We start from the raw sequence: 14331 nt of genomic DNA, 5'->3' as shown, positions 1-14331 counted from the left end.
GTTTGTGTTTTTGACTTTGTTCACAGAGCTCACCTTCACCTGGATCTTCAATGAATACCCGTCTTTTGTCATCCAGGACACACGACGATTTGTGTCCCAGAAGACAGGCAATCTTTACATTGCCAAAGTGGAGCCCTCCGATGTGGGCAACTACACTTGTGTAGTCACCAACACAGTCACCAAAAGCAGTGTACAAGGACCTCCAACCCCCCTAGTGCTACGGGTAGATGGTATGGACTTACAACAACCCTTACTGAACTATGCAGTGAGCAAAAAGCAGAGAAGAAACAGTGGTTTATTTTTTGTTTCACAAATACAATTTTGTGCAACTTCCAAATTGCAAATGTTTTGACTTTAATTAGCTGTAGCTGGCAAGATAACAAGTTTTAAAAGGTGAAAGTTTAAGCTGGCAAACACTGATTTTGCCAGTTGCTGGTTAACTGTTGCCAGCAAACTGCATCATCTGTTGCTCATTTATTCCCGTGACTTGGCTCACAAAATGAAACTGTTTACTGTCTGTTTAGCATGTTTGAGATAAGATACATAGTTGTGTGAAATTACACATTACACTGTGTTGAAATGTAAGAAGACTGCATGGTTTTGCTGCCCAGTACCCCCAAAAGAGCGGTGAGTCTCTTGGTAAAACAGTCTGGCTGATCAGATCATCAAAGTTTTTTTCTTTGACTCTTATCTAGCTGACCGATTTGGAAAAGAGAGCCCACGGAGAACTGGTGTCAAGCTCAAGAGGCAACGAGCAACTGCAACATTTCATCTTTCTCTTTTCATGTCCAAAGCGAAATAGGCTTGTAATTATGCTTGGCAGATGCCTGGTGCTACAGTATGTAGACCACCAAAATACTGTAGGCTTAGTGTGAAAGTTTGTATTTTCAATCTCAAAAACAAGCAGACATTTAAGCCCATGGAAACAATACAAAGTTGTCAAAGCAACTGAATCACAGTTTCTTTTTGCCAACACAGTCATTGCCTAAGCTTTGTTTTGATTTTGTGACCTTTTCAGGCCTTAAACTGAAAGCAATCCCTTATCGTGTGGCATCAATTCTGTGTTTCTCTTTATGACTCCAGGTGTCATGGGTGAATACGAGCCAAAAATCGAAGTTCAGTTCCCTGAAATTGTTCCTGTCGCCAAGAGCTCAACTGTCAAACTGGAATGTTTTGCACTCGGAAAGTACGTCCCACTGTGCATTGTTATGCCAGTCATCACTATGCCATTTATTGTTTACTGTACCAATGTAAGTTGCATGGAAACCCTCGTAAAGTGAATGAAACGTTAATGACACCTTTTTTTAGTGCACCCAGAACATGCAGAGAAGAAATGCTCCCCAGTTTCAGATTAATTTAACATTGACATACTGTGTCCGTGTTTTCCAATATTCATTGTTATTTTATGTATATTTTATGTAATGTATTATATGTCTTCAACTAAGCCAGATCTCTAGATAAAACAATCTTGAGGAGTATTTTTCATGTCATGGCATTGCTGTGTGTGTTATATTTTCATACCTTTAGCCCAGTGCCAACCATCAGCTGGCGAAGAGTGGATGGAGCATCTTTTGGCAGGAAGGTGGACATAAATAAAGCCAGCGGAGTTTTAGAGATCCCATATTTCCAACAGGAGGATGCAGGGATATATGAATGTGTAGCTGAAAACAGCAGAGGAAGAAACTCAGTGAAAGGAAAGCTGTCTTTCTATGGTGAGTAGGAGGATGGTTTCGCTGACTGATCGAAAACTTAACTTTACTTCACTCTTCTTCTCTAGGCAACAAGAAAATATCTTATGCTATCAACCTGTCAGTTGTCTCCCCAACATATCATGTGCATTTATAGGCTTTTACCAAATCTTCTACCCATTGATTCATAGTCTCAAAGGTTCACTAATACTGGACCTGATTGAAAATGTTGCAGAATCAAAGGCCAGCTTTGGTGTGAGTCTAACAAATTTTTTTATTTGTTGTCATGCAATCTGTAGTTTTTATTAGAACTCATATATAACGGCATCATATAGTGGAATGTGGTAGTAAATTAACCTATTACCAGTAGTTCATTTTTGACAAGATCTTTATTGTGCCAGCAGCTAACATGGGCAGTAGTGCACACAGATTTATACCCCCTTTCAGGGAGAGGTGATTTTTCCCTTACCAACACTGGACTTATGGCCCATATTCTGGGAAAGCTTTTAATGGCCTTTGATGAAGGATTTTTATAGTTTCTCTCTCCATTATTTTGCAGTTTATGCATTGATGATGTCTGCCCACAAGGCCCTGTAGGGATGTACTTGACTGAAATCATCAAATCCAGATTTTTCTTTCCTGTGAAGGAGGCTGCCTTTGATATGATAATACAGGGTTTTTCAGCACCTGTGGGTAAGATGAAATGCTCACAGTACCTGTAGATAGGCTTGGGATTACAAATGCTTTACTTTAAAGAGATGTGCCTGTTCATAGAGAAGTATAGAGACTGGATGTTGTTGCCAAGTAAGAGGCCCAGAAATTTGGGACAATGGTACGATTGTGTTGTGGTCACTTTGTAAACACAATCATGAGGTTTCAGCAACTTACAGCTTTTGACTTATCACTGTTGTGGTGCATTGTTGCATGTCCGCCATAGCTTTCCTCTACTGTAGCTGTGTGGAAATCGTGTTTCCACTTGTAAGATTTAGGTCTTGTCTTATCTCAAAGCCTCGCAGACTGGCCGGCCGCCAGGTGATAAAAATCTGTAATCTCATTTTAAGCTCCCATAGACAGGCGCTTGTGGGACATCCATCAACTCTATAGAAGAATAGGAGAATCAATATTGGGATGTCGTGTTTGCGACACCCAACCAATGCGGGCACGGGAACAATAAGGGGTGACTTCTCTTTCGATTTCCCACTTAATTGTCCTTCTGTAGTTCCAGGGGATTTATGAAATTAGATCATGGTTTAGCAGTTGACTGCATTTAAATGGGCTCACGCACGATCAGATTGATTTTGTATAGAAACTGCTTGCGTCATGCCCTGGCTTCCATTATGTTATATCTGACGGTCTCATTTGTAATATTGTTAACAGGGTGTCATGTATTATTTGGCCCTGTATAGTGATGCATTTCTAATTCAGTATTGCTTGCTCGTCTCTAACGAAATTGCATAACAAGTATGCAATTTCCCATTGTGAAAAGAACATAAAGAACGCATATTTTTTGATAACAAAATATTATCTCAATTAGCATATGGAGCTGCTCTTTTTTTCTCTGTAAGCTTTTTAAATATTTTTTTTTCTTACTAAATAAATTGCTCTTCAGGCAATGCAGGCAGCACTGTTCCCAAAGATAGGAAATACAAAGAGAAATAATAAGCAAGAAACACCTCCATTAATTTTGAAACATACTCTCGTCTTTATTACCAGACATTTTCATTGTCAGCTGCTAGTGCCATTATTTCACCTTTTAAGTTTTTGGGCATGCAGCTTCAAAATACCAACTGTTCTGGACAGGATCTGGCAGGCAACTACTACAAAAGACAACACTTTTGGCATCCACAAAGCACATCATGACCAGTATAAATACGTCATACATATTATGATTTAATAATAGAAGAGACTGTGTTTATATGGAAACCCCTTGGTTTGGCTGGATGGAGGGCCTCAGTTTGACACACGGATTGCGCTGCGGATATTATTCTAGCTGAGACTGTCCTCTTTCCTGGTCCTGGAAAGAAAAAAGATAAAAATGCTTTTTCAATTAAGCATTATGATTATTAAAATTACATTATCAAAGTCACACAGCCAGACAAGTCGACAGAGTGACTTAACTGCCTCGGTCCCCTTGACCCTGGCAGGGCGTCTTGTATTTATGTGGGTGCTTCACAAGTGCCATAAATCTCCTTACACTGTTGCCAGAGAGGTGCTAGTCATTTATATGACAGTAGGAGCACAATCGTAAATATAGCGTCATTTTCTTTCTGGATTTCTTAAGTTTCAAGACATAAAGGGAATGTAGATATGTAGCCTTTGCTATAAACTGTATTTCTGAAATACAGTAAATGACAAACCTTTCATTGTGAGCATCACAAAACCACAGTCAAAAAATGTAATTATCTTAAAAGAGAAGTAGAGGCTATAGTCCTCGCTGCAGGCGGCCCCAGTTCGAATCCCGCATCGAATTTCCTGTCTCTTTCAACTGTACTATATAATGGCATGAAAAGCCCAAAAATATATCAACATAACTAATTCAAGCATAATTTAACAAACCTAATAGTTCATCTTTGTTGAGGAGCTGTACATTTTAATGAGTAAAAACAACGTTGGATAAGAATGCAGATAGAGAACTTTTCTTTACCACGGTCAAGGATAAGTTCAGTTCAGCTGCAAAGACATTAAAACAAGGTTCCATGAGAGCACACAACACATGTTGTATGTATTTTCGTTTTGCCACAGGTTGCAAAAACAATCACAGTAAAATTTCCCACTACACCTCTTCCCTTTTACACTTAAGGTGAACAGTCTCAGCCATTCAACCTCCGACATATTAAGCTCATACAGTTATTTTTATTTATATATTTTTCAAGTAGAGGTCAGCTTTGGGTTAATTGGAAGTGGATTTATGATTTGCGCACATGGATGCTTCTTTAATGAACTAATTGCTCGCTTGGTTGGCTGATTGATTTATTGTAACACTGCTGCATAATGGTAATGCTCAAGCGCTTGTGTAGTATTAAGGTGTTAATTTACAGTATGTGGTTTCTGACCTTTCAGCTCCACCTCACTTGACGGAGAAGCCCCAGGATGTTCAGAAGACCATTGATGACACTCTGGTGTGGGAATGTAAAGCCAATGCCAAGCCCAAACCTTCATACCGCTGGCTGAAGAACGGGGAGCCTCTGGATCCTATGGAGGTCAGGGATTTCTCTTTTTAATTGCTGTGAGTGTTAAAGAAAACATGAACCTGTGTATTATAGAAGACTGGATTCCCCATGCCTGCCTCAAATGTAGATGAATGAAAAACAAAGACATCAACAACAACCACACAACTATTTTAGAAACAAGTAGTCTGGTACTTAACATGAGCAGTGCTAATTTGTGTGCTCCAGCATTAATCAAGACTCTTATCAAGAGTCTTATCAAGGTGTGTAATACACAAATTGCGACTACTGAAAGCTGCAAAGCTCAATTTAACAGGCTTCTATTTAAATAGTATTGAGTCAATATTTTCTGTCATTACAACAGCCAAAGCAGTTCAGTGAGTGGAGACAAGCGTAATGTAATGTGTAAGATGAAAGCTGATAAGATGGCCGTGTTCAGAACCATTTTACTTAAAGGATGCACTTTGCATTATCACACTGTTTGCTGGATTCATTTTGTTCAGAAGCTCATAATGGTTCCAACTCATTGGCTTATACTTGGCAAGAACATGTCACTTTGATATGGCTGTATTTGCTTTTGACTAAATTTGGCATCAAAAATGTGTGCGTATGTGTTGGGGGAGGGTGTGTGTATGTGTTTTGTGAAGAAGCCAAAGTGAGGCCATTTTCTGCCTGTCATCAACCAGGGACTCGACAATTTATCGCTCAATCTCTCCTATCTTCTCTCAATTTTGTCATTAAGTCTCTTCTCTCAGGGGAGGGTGGAAAATGCCTTATCATTTGAAATACATTTTGCATTTAGGCAATTTACCTCATTTCATGTTATTGTGTTGCTGTTGTGAGTGTGTGTGTTTTTTCTGCCTAGAAGGAACAGTTCTAGTAAATCATGGACTCACCAATAGTCAGTGTTTTGATTGGGTAATGAGCCTGATGCCTGTTGTTTTTTGTTGACTTTTTCTTTTTTTTAAATGGGCAGGTGGGTTTGGTTTTCTGTACTTTGAATAGAGAGCTGGTTAGATTATAGAGTTGTTTATTGATGCCCACACACTGAGAAATATTGCAGAGTGCTGCACCAAATGGGTGGTCATCATGACACAGAAGAAGAGTATCTACAACCTCTGCATGTGGAGTAAATACAATTTTAATCTAAATAAATAGGCTGACTGACAAAGGCCACTTCCTCTATGTCCCACGCATCCTGAACCACAGGAAACACTTATCACTCCACCTGTGCATCTCCTCTATTGGCTTGTAAATAACATAAAGGAAATTTGTTTGGTGTGGGGCCAAGGTAACTTATTCTCTGTACATGTGGCTATATTAATGAGGAGGGGTGTTACCATTTTCAAAATGCCACCGTCAACAGCGGCAACAGTAAATCAATTTCCAAACCCAAAGGTCAGCGATGTAGAGAAAGAGGTAGAAGGAGAGGAAGGCCAAAGGGGCCATTTGTTATTCCTCATTAGAATGGATCAGTCCTCCTCTCCCCCTCTCTCTCTTTATCTCAGCATCTCCGGTGCTCTCTCTCTCTCTCTCTCTCTCTCTCTCTCTCTCTTTCTTACGTTCCCTTTCAAGCTTTTTTCCTCCCACTTTTTCCTGTCTCTCTCTCCATCTCATTTTGGACCCCCTCCAAGGGAATTAAATGGCGCAGAGGAGGGCTGTCACTTCAAAATGTCACCCCACTGAAACAAGGACCTGCTCACGCTTGTATTTTTCCACTCCTACACCAGCACAGCCTTTAGTCAGATAGTGTGGGTGATAGTGAGTGCGTGTGTGCTTTTGACACGGCTCTACCTTTGACCTCTAAAGTCAAGGACCTGCCTTCTAAGGAGTTACTGCACTGTTAGAAATTACAAGGATTTCACAATAATTAACAGTATTATTTTACAGTAACTTGTTGTAATTAAGTTTTCCTGTAATTTCCCGATGAATACCTGTAAAAACTACAGAATCCTGTGATTTTACAGATTTTAACTGTTATTTTACAGTTAAATACTGCAATCAAAAAACTCCTGTTATATCACAACAAGGTCTGTAATGTCACAGCAACACCGTAAAAACATGCAAGGATTTCACAGCATTCAACAGTTTTATCACAGTAAAATATTGTTTTTTCAAATATTCCATGGTCACATGACACCTAACCGACGCACTGAACCAACTGAACCTGAACATGCCATTTTCTCTTCTGGACTGAATGGAGAAGGTGAGCTGCATGCATAACTCCAATGTTATGGGTTTTTTACTTTCAAATGAACGTATATTGCATGACACATTTCATATTTTTTTAAGCAAGTGCCCGAAAGGTTGTCTCATAGCATTTGCTAATAGCTGTCTTTTCATTAATGCTACCCAACTACTAACGTTAGCTGCCGTACATCATGCTTTTGCTGAACCGTATAAAGCGTTAATGTGTTAAGATTATAGGCTAAAGGTCATAATGACTCAACATTTGATCATATAGTTGGGTTTGGGCTTTTTTTGAAGAAAGTGGGACACCTCGGCCGTATCGATCCCATACCAGCTAGAACATTTTCTGATATACAGTATATGTGTGAAATATTAATTTTACATTTTTTTATTTTCCCCTACTTGGTCATGTCAATGTTTTTTACATTCAAATGACACCACCACGGCCCTGACGGACGTCGATGTCCCCCAGATCCGAGATGTTGTGGCCTGCTGTGATCCAGACCCTGACGAGTCTGCCTGCATCCTGCTGCTCCTAATGTCGGACTTCAAAAAGCCGAAGGAGAATTTAATGCTTGAAGCTGATGTAAGATTTTTTTTATTCAAAATATTATTAAAATTGGAAAATAAGTGATTTACATTAGACGCCATGTATTTACCTTGTATGAAACCTCTGACCAATGAACAATATTTAATGTTAAATATCTGCTATGGTGTGTTTACTATTTTACAGCCATGTGCCACTGCCATGGACGTCAATACTGCAGAACTCCCCAGCACCGCCTCCTTGATCAATCAAGGTAAAGTTTCTTGGATCTGTTATCCACATTTCTAACTCAGTATTTTATTTTGATTCTAGGAATTTACATGGCCACAATGAACATTTGTGGAGCACTTTATATTTGAAACAGATCTCAAAGTGATCATAACACATGATGTTTTATCGGTTCATTTCAGGTGACATGATGAAGCCCTCTGGATGGCTGATATCCATTGAGGGACATGTGATGGGCCCACCCTGCTTTCTTCAGCAGCTATTGCATCTTCAACCTTGAGTATCCTGTCGCTGGACAGTCACTAAAGGTATTGTATAAAGATCAGATTTGATCTTGTAATTCATATTATAGTATAGGTTTCTAATTCAGTGATCAGCAATCTTGATGTTTTTCATGCAAGTAACCGTTAGATCCAATATGTGGTTAGTTTTTCCCAAAATGATCAAAGGAGATCCAACAAGTTTTGGATTATAAGTCTATTAGGTGTGATATGGGAAAATGCCTTGACAAATGCTGCCTGCAATACATAAGTCTATTTAAAACTGAAACTATCTTTGCTTGTTAACAGGTGCTTCTTGGACATCGCGAAGAAGTGGACCAAAGACCAAGAAGTGGACAACAATTGAACCCTTATGTGAGCACCCTTTTGAGGAAACTACCCCTTTCTGACATCCCTTCATTGCTCTCTCCCTTCTCTTATTTTGCCATGTAGGCCTCATTCCTATCCTCTTACTGTTATTGTGACACAGCTAGGTAGTGAATTCCACGTTTCTGTACAATTTCTCTGTATTTTAAAGGGATAGTTCACCCAAAATTGAAATTTCACTCATTATCTTACTCACCCTCATGTGGACTAAGGGTTGGGGAGAAGTTTCAGAGTCCTCCGTGGCTTCTCTGAGTTACAGGGGGTCTCGGCGTAGCAGTGCATGTCCATATGACGGTTGCAAATGGATACCAACTGTCTTCGTAACAAAAGACACACCAAAAAAACATCCAGATACCTCCATGCTGCTCGTCTGTAATGTCCGTCTGTATTGAATAAGTTAAATAAGTCTATTCTTCAAGCTTGTTTTGTAGCGGAAGCTTCTAGAAGCTCTTCTTCTCTCGAAGAGGACAGATCCTGGTTCGTCCAAATTTGACGGACCAGGAAGAGGAGCTTCCGCTACAAACAAGCTTGAAGAATGGACTTATTTAATTTTTTTTTGGGGACAATTTCGCATTTCGGGGCTTCAATACAAGACGGGACATTACATACGAGCAGCATTGGAGGTATTTGATGTTTTTTGGTGTGTCTTTTTGTTACGAAGAAAAAGTGGTATCCTTTGCCAACCGTCATATGGACATGCACTGCTACGTCGAGACCCCCCTGTAACTCAGAGAAGCCACGGATAATTCTGAAACTATCTCCCAGCCCTTAGTCCACATGAGGGTGAGTAGACAATGAGTGAAATTTCAATTTTGGGTAAACTATCCCTTTAAGATGGCTTTGGAAAGTTTATAACTGTTTGAATTTCTTGAATTCTTGAATATCTTGGCATTTACTGTATGTATGTATGTTTTATTTGTAAATAAATATGCCATTGGGCTAACAGTAAATTGAAACTTTGTCTGCATTACTTATATGACTTCCACAGTATACATTGTAAATTCACAATAAATTACTATGAACTTGTGCATTACATTTACAGTACACACTGTAAAAGTACAGGGCCTTGTTGTAATGATGTACAGCAAAAGGTTGTAATTCCCCAGTAATGTACTGTAATATCACAGTAATTGCTTTGTCATTGAAGCTGTGAAGTTACAGTATACAGCTGTGCTTTTACAACAATGCATTGTAATATCACAGGTATAAAATTACAGTAAATTGCTGTGAGTATATTTCACAGTAACCTTATTGTGAAAGTAATGCAAAATTTATCCAATAATTTATTGTAAATTCACGGCGAAAATCTTTACAGTGTGTGACCATGATCAGACTGCACTGCAACTTGAAACAGTGCTGGTATCAGAGAAGAGTCGAGCTTAATTAATGATGACCATGAAGCAGGCCAATGCCACCATTTGTCTCCAGCGCTGAAGAGATTGTGATAGAGACACCGCTGAGTCTCTGAGGGGTTTCTAACAGGGCAATGGGTACAGCATAGAGTGGCACCAACCCATGCACTTACACAGATCTCTTTCATCTCTTTCATTCCCCTGGGCCCTTGCGCTGTGTAACCTAAAAAGGACCATCCATTATCTATTCAAAGTCGCTATGGCGCTCTCTCTCTCTCTCTCGGTCTCTCATCCCTTTTCCCTTGAACACGCATATAAGCATCTATTCCTGTCCAAAAAACCTGGAGACTTGTGTTCCGCTTGTTCAACTGTCTCATCCACCCTCACCCAGGACCCCCTGTGGCAGTAGCCGTAGCGCCAGGTCAGCCGTGTGTCCATCGTGTGCCGGGGCCCTGGAAAGAGCCTGCTTTGAAGATCGTCAGCAGTGTCACTGACTAATGTTAAGGGAGAGTCCTTGTCTTTTCAAGTAGCAGTGCTGTAATGATTCTAGACGACAGACAGACTGGCAGCAGGACCCTCCGGACTACTTTGTCAGTGACATTAAAAGGTTCAGCTACACTGAATGGGAAAGATCAAGGGCAAGAACAATGAGTGCAGCCACACTTAAATTTACACAACTATAAAAAGGGAGCAGAAACCAGTGCCAAACCTTGTAAAGGTCAAAAGAAGCGGTGGGAAGAGCTTTATTCAGGTGTTGTATTTACTGCTCATATTTTTGGTAGGAATACTTTCACAAAAAGCATCACCTATTATATTTTCTCTAACACTACAAGGTTTCGAGGAGTACAAAACAACAAGCATCCTGCAGCTTATTCCTGACTAGTTCTGCAGAGGTTTGATTTCAGCCGCTGTTTGATGGTGTTTCAGTGCTATGTTAAGCAGTAAGGGGTTACATAGTCACTGCGGGCCTATTAAGACCACAGAAAATTAGCAGTGTTTCAATTACCAGCCCCCAAGGAGAGAAAAAGTGTGGCTAAAGCTTGAATTAGATCAGAACATTCTTTAGAATGAACACGGTTGGGATTGTAGTGCCTGAAATGTCCATATATAACCCTAATTACCCACCTCAAAGTGGTTTTTAGATCAGCATTCTCACATTAATACCTAGTATGTCATGCTGTTATGGCACTAATTGGGCTGTTTAGGAATTCCCTTAAAAAGACATTTATTATACAAAGTGAAGGGTCAGTCTTGGAGCAGCTTCACAAGATAGACCACAGAGTCAACACAAATTATGTTGTTGCTATGTTTATTGGTTGTTGACATTAGATATAAACCATGGTTGGTAGGTTAACCTTAAATGAAGACAAATACTCTAAATGCTGCTGCAGACAAGACATATGGAAAGTACTGTTGGGGGAAAATACAGCTCCCAGAACACCTGGGAAGTAATAGAATTTACAATGACCTGATATTACTTATTTATTGACCCACAGGAACAACAGAACAATAATTGTAGACACCATTAAAACACAGTGAACCACACTCCAATAAAAAACATTATTCTGTACCAAGTGAGGAAACATGAGCTAGGATTAATAAAAGAGTAATGGTCTTAATATTACTGGTTGGCTTAGTACTTCTTTTTTACTAGAGGGTATTGAAAAAGACTCCATGGGTGTGTAATTACTATATAATTGCTTGTAACTATGATCATCCGAAAAGTGTAAGCACTTACAACAGCCTAAAGGTTGGATGGTTTGATTATTGTATTGACATGAGTGTTAAACTCTTAAGCTTTAAATAGACACAAGTTTTGAGGGAGCTCTAGAGATAAATGGCTTGTGGATTTGTCCAAGTCCTTTTCTCAGCAGCAGAATAGATTACTGTAACACCCGTTTCATTGGTCTTCCTGTACAAAAACCATCCAGCAGCTTCAGCTCATTCAAAATGCAGCTACCAGTACTCTGACTAAGAACGAGAATTTTGACCACTGTCACCCCAATTCTCAAACAGCCCCACTTTCTACCTGCTCATTATTGGATTGACTTATAGGCTTTGCTCCCAGTCTACAAAGCCCTGAATAGTCTGACTTCAGATTGACATGCCATCAGTTTATCTACCCACTAGATCTCTCAAGTCACAGGGTTGCCATTTACTCCAGATTCAATGAATGCATTTGAAATCCGGTGACAGAGGTGTGAGTGTTTATGCACCTGAAGTGTGGAACATCCTACTCGCTGAATGTGGGTTTGCATGCTGTGTGTGTGTGTGTGTGTGTGTGTGTGTGTGTGTGTGTGTGCGCGCGCACGCACGCTCGCGTGCGTGTATTGTAACCCATTCTCTTTTATTGTATGTCTTTGTAGAGTATTTCTTTTTCACATTATAAACCTGAACTTGCTCATATGTCAGAAAACCTTGAGTCCAGAACATTTGCACTTTAGTTCAATTTATATAATAGTAATGTTATATAAACATGTGTCAGTACTTGTGAGCGATCAATGTCGGAGTTGGTAAAGGATCATCCAGGGAGGACGGTGTCTTTTATAATAAGAATGCTTGATGTGAATGTAATGTCACTTACTGTGGCATCCTGTTCGAATAGCAACTGAGGAGCTTATCTGCCTTTTTCCATAGACTTATCTCTTTGCTCTACTAATCAATATATTTATAAATTAGCTGTAGATCAAATGACTGTTTGTTTAATGTAGAAAAGGTTTCTGTGGCGACATAACCACAATGAATCATCATGCACTGTCCCTTTCCACAACAACAGACACACACAGTTAGTGACAAGCTGGAGACAAAGATATGTCTTTCAAAAGCTGGTGGAGACCAAAGAGCCAAAACAGGGTGAACACTGGATGTAGGCGTCTGGAAACATGGACAATGGGACAAAGCAGTGACACAGCATGACTGTAATAACGGTGCTTTCATCACATGGTAATTAACCAAGAGTCTGAGTATTAGAAGGCGCATACAACAGTACCAGTACAGAGGAGGTCTTAATTGGATTGGTGGATTGTATTAGGTTTTATTTCTATGCCAGAGGCAACCACTCAAACACTTTGTGCTGACTGCTCACCCTGTCTAAACCTGTTTCGTGTTTGTTGTCAGGTTAGCACAGCAGCCTCCATTTCGAGTCACACTGTATTAAATGCATGCATGTGTGTGTCTGTGTGTTTCTTTAGCAGGACAGAATTCAGGCCACTAATGGAGTGCTGACAATCAGTAGCCTGAATCTGGTTGACATCGCCATGTACCAGTGTGTGGCGGAGAACAAGCACGGCCGAGTGTTCACCAACGCTGAGCTACGAGTCGTAGGTAAGACCAAACATGCAGGGCTCTGAATACATTTACTGTGCCATCTCCCTAATCACTTGTAGATGGGAGACACTGCTTTTGGCAAGATGATAAATGTGCCAAAATAACTATGATACCAGTCAGCTTGGTGCAAGCACTATAATTAAAGGTGTATATCTGAGGCCATATCTCCTACGCTCACAGTCATATTGGCAGAACATTGACTGCATATGTCTCTGCAAAGTGTAGTAAATGTGTTTTGCCAGTTGGATCACCAAAATGATTATAAAATGTTTTCTCCCTTTTTTTTTTATCAGTGCTCTTAAACTTTTTTTTCTTTCTTGACTGGCCACCATGTACAAAATGCAGGGTAAATTTATCAATTTGAATCAAAGCTGACACATGGAAAACCCTTTTTTTCTGATCTTGCCAAAAGTGCACAATAGTTCCTGCCTCATCATTTAGTAACCACACTAGGTGCTGGTCTGTCCTCAGGTGGGAATGTTGAATTGACAGGTGTGTTTAGGGAAGATCAGCTGTATGCACCAAGAATTGCAGGGAATGAGAGCAAAACTGTGGTTGAACTAGTTACCAGCAAAAAATCAACTGCAGTAAATCTGCTGTGTTTGCTGTGAAGGGGATTAAATTAATTTCAGTTAATTTCTAACTGCAGAAGCAGTCTGATCATAGAGCCGAACTTTGTGCTACTGCTTATATAACTGACACAAGAAATTCAGATTAAGAGCAAACAGCTATGGAAATGGTTAAGTGTCTGTGTTCAAGGTCCTTCGTGTTTAAAAAGAAGGAAGGTAGCTGGCAACAATTAGTCAGATAAATGCAGGTATCATGAAAAGCTGAGATGATAAAACTATCTGGACAAGTGGAGTTATGAATTGAGTCTATAATTACTTAGAGTTAAGCTTCGTCTGGTTTACTGTATAAATTAGATGCAAACTTAAATTCCTTGCACACTGGTGAGATAAAAGCAGGTATTGAAAAAACATTGTATTATTATATATTATAACAAAGTATTAAAGACAATTTGCTTCCTCACATACCAATGTCTTCTCATCCCTCTCATCCACAGAATACAATATGAGACCATATTGGACACTACTGTATTAGTTCTCATCATTTATGAATGTGCATTTCCTCAACATGATGTCCTTTTCTATAATAGAGGTCACAGGATTAATCTGACAGTGTCCT

The 14331-nt window shown here is 39.7% G+C and overlaps 1 protein-coding gene across 3 annotated transcripts in view; it reads left to right on the top strand.

Annotated features, from left to right (window-relative positions):
* Positions 1–14331, top strand: part of cntn3a.1 (contactin 3a, tandem duplicate 1) — an 85626-nt gene that overhangs the window by 41436 nt on the left and 29859 nt on the right. For 2 of the 3 annotated variants that reach the window (XM_085781638.1, XM_085781637.1), the window contains exons 6-10: positions 27–230; positions 1084–1186; positions 1528–1712; positions 4749–4888; positions 13011–13143. In XM_085781638.1, the coding sequence (XP_085637764.1) occupies positions 27–230; positions 1084–1186; positions 1528–1712; positions 4749–4888; positions 13011–13143 (765 nt within the window). The remainder of the gene's footprint in view (positions 1–26; positions 231–1083; positions 1187–1527; positions 1713–4748; positions 4889–13010; positions 13144–14331) is intronic. The other variant, XM_085781640.1, reaches the window with a different exon arrangement.

Source organism: Trachurus japonicus, chromosome 7 (genome assembly GCF_045865225.1).
Source record: "Trachurus japonicus isolate A0001 chromosome 7, Traja_1.0".
Lineage (NCBI taxonomy): Eukaryota > Metazoa > Chordata > Actinopteri > Carangiformes > Carangidae > Trachurus > Trachurus japonicus.
The sequence above is the reverse complement of the archived record's forward strand: the minus strand, read 5'-3'. Positions and strand labels throughout refer to the sequence as shown.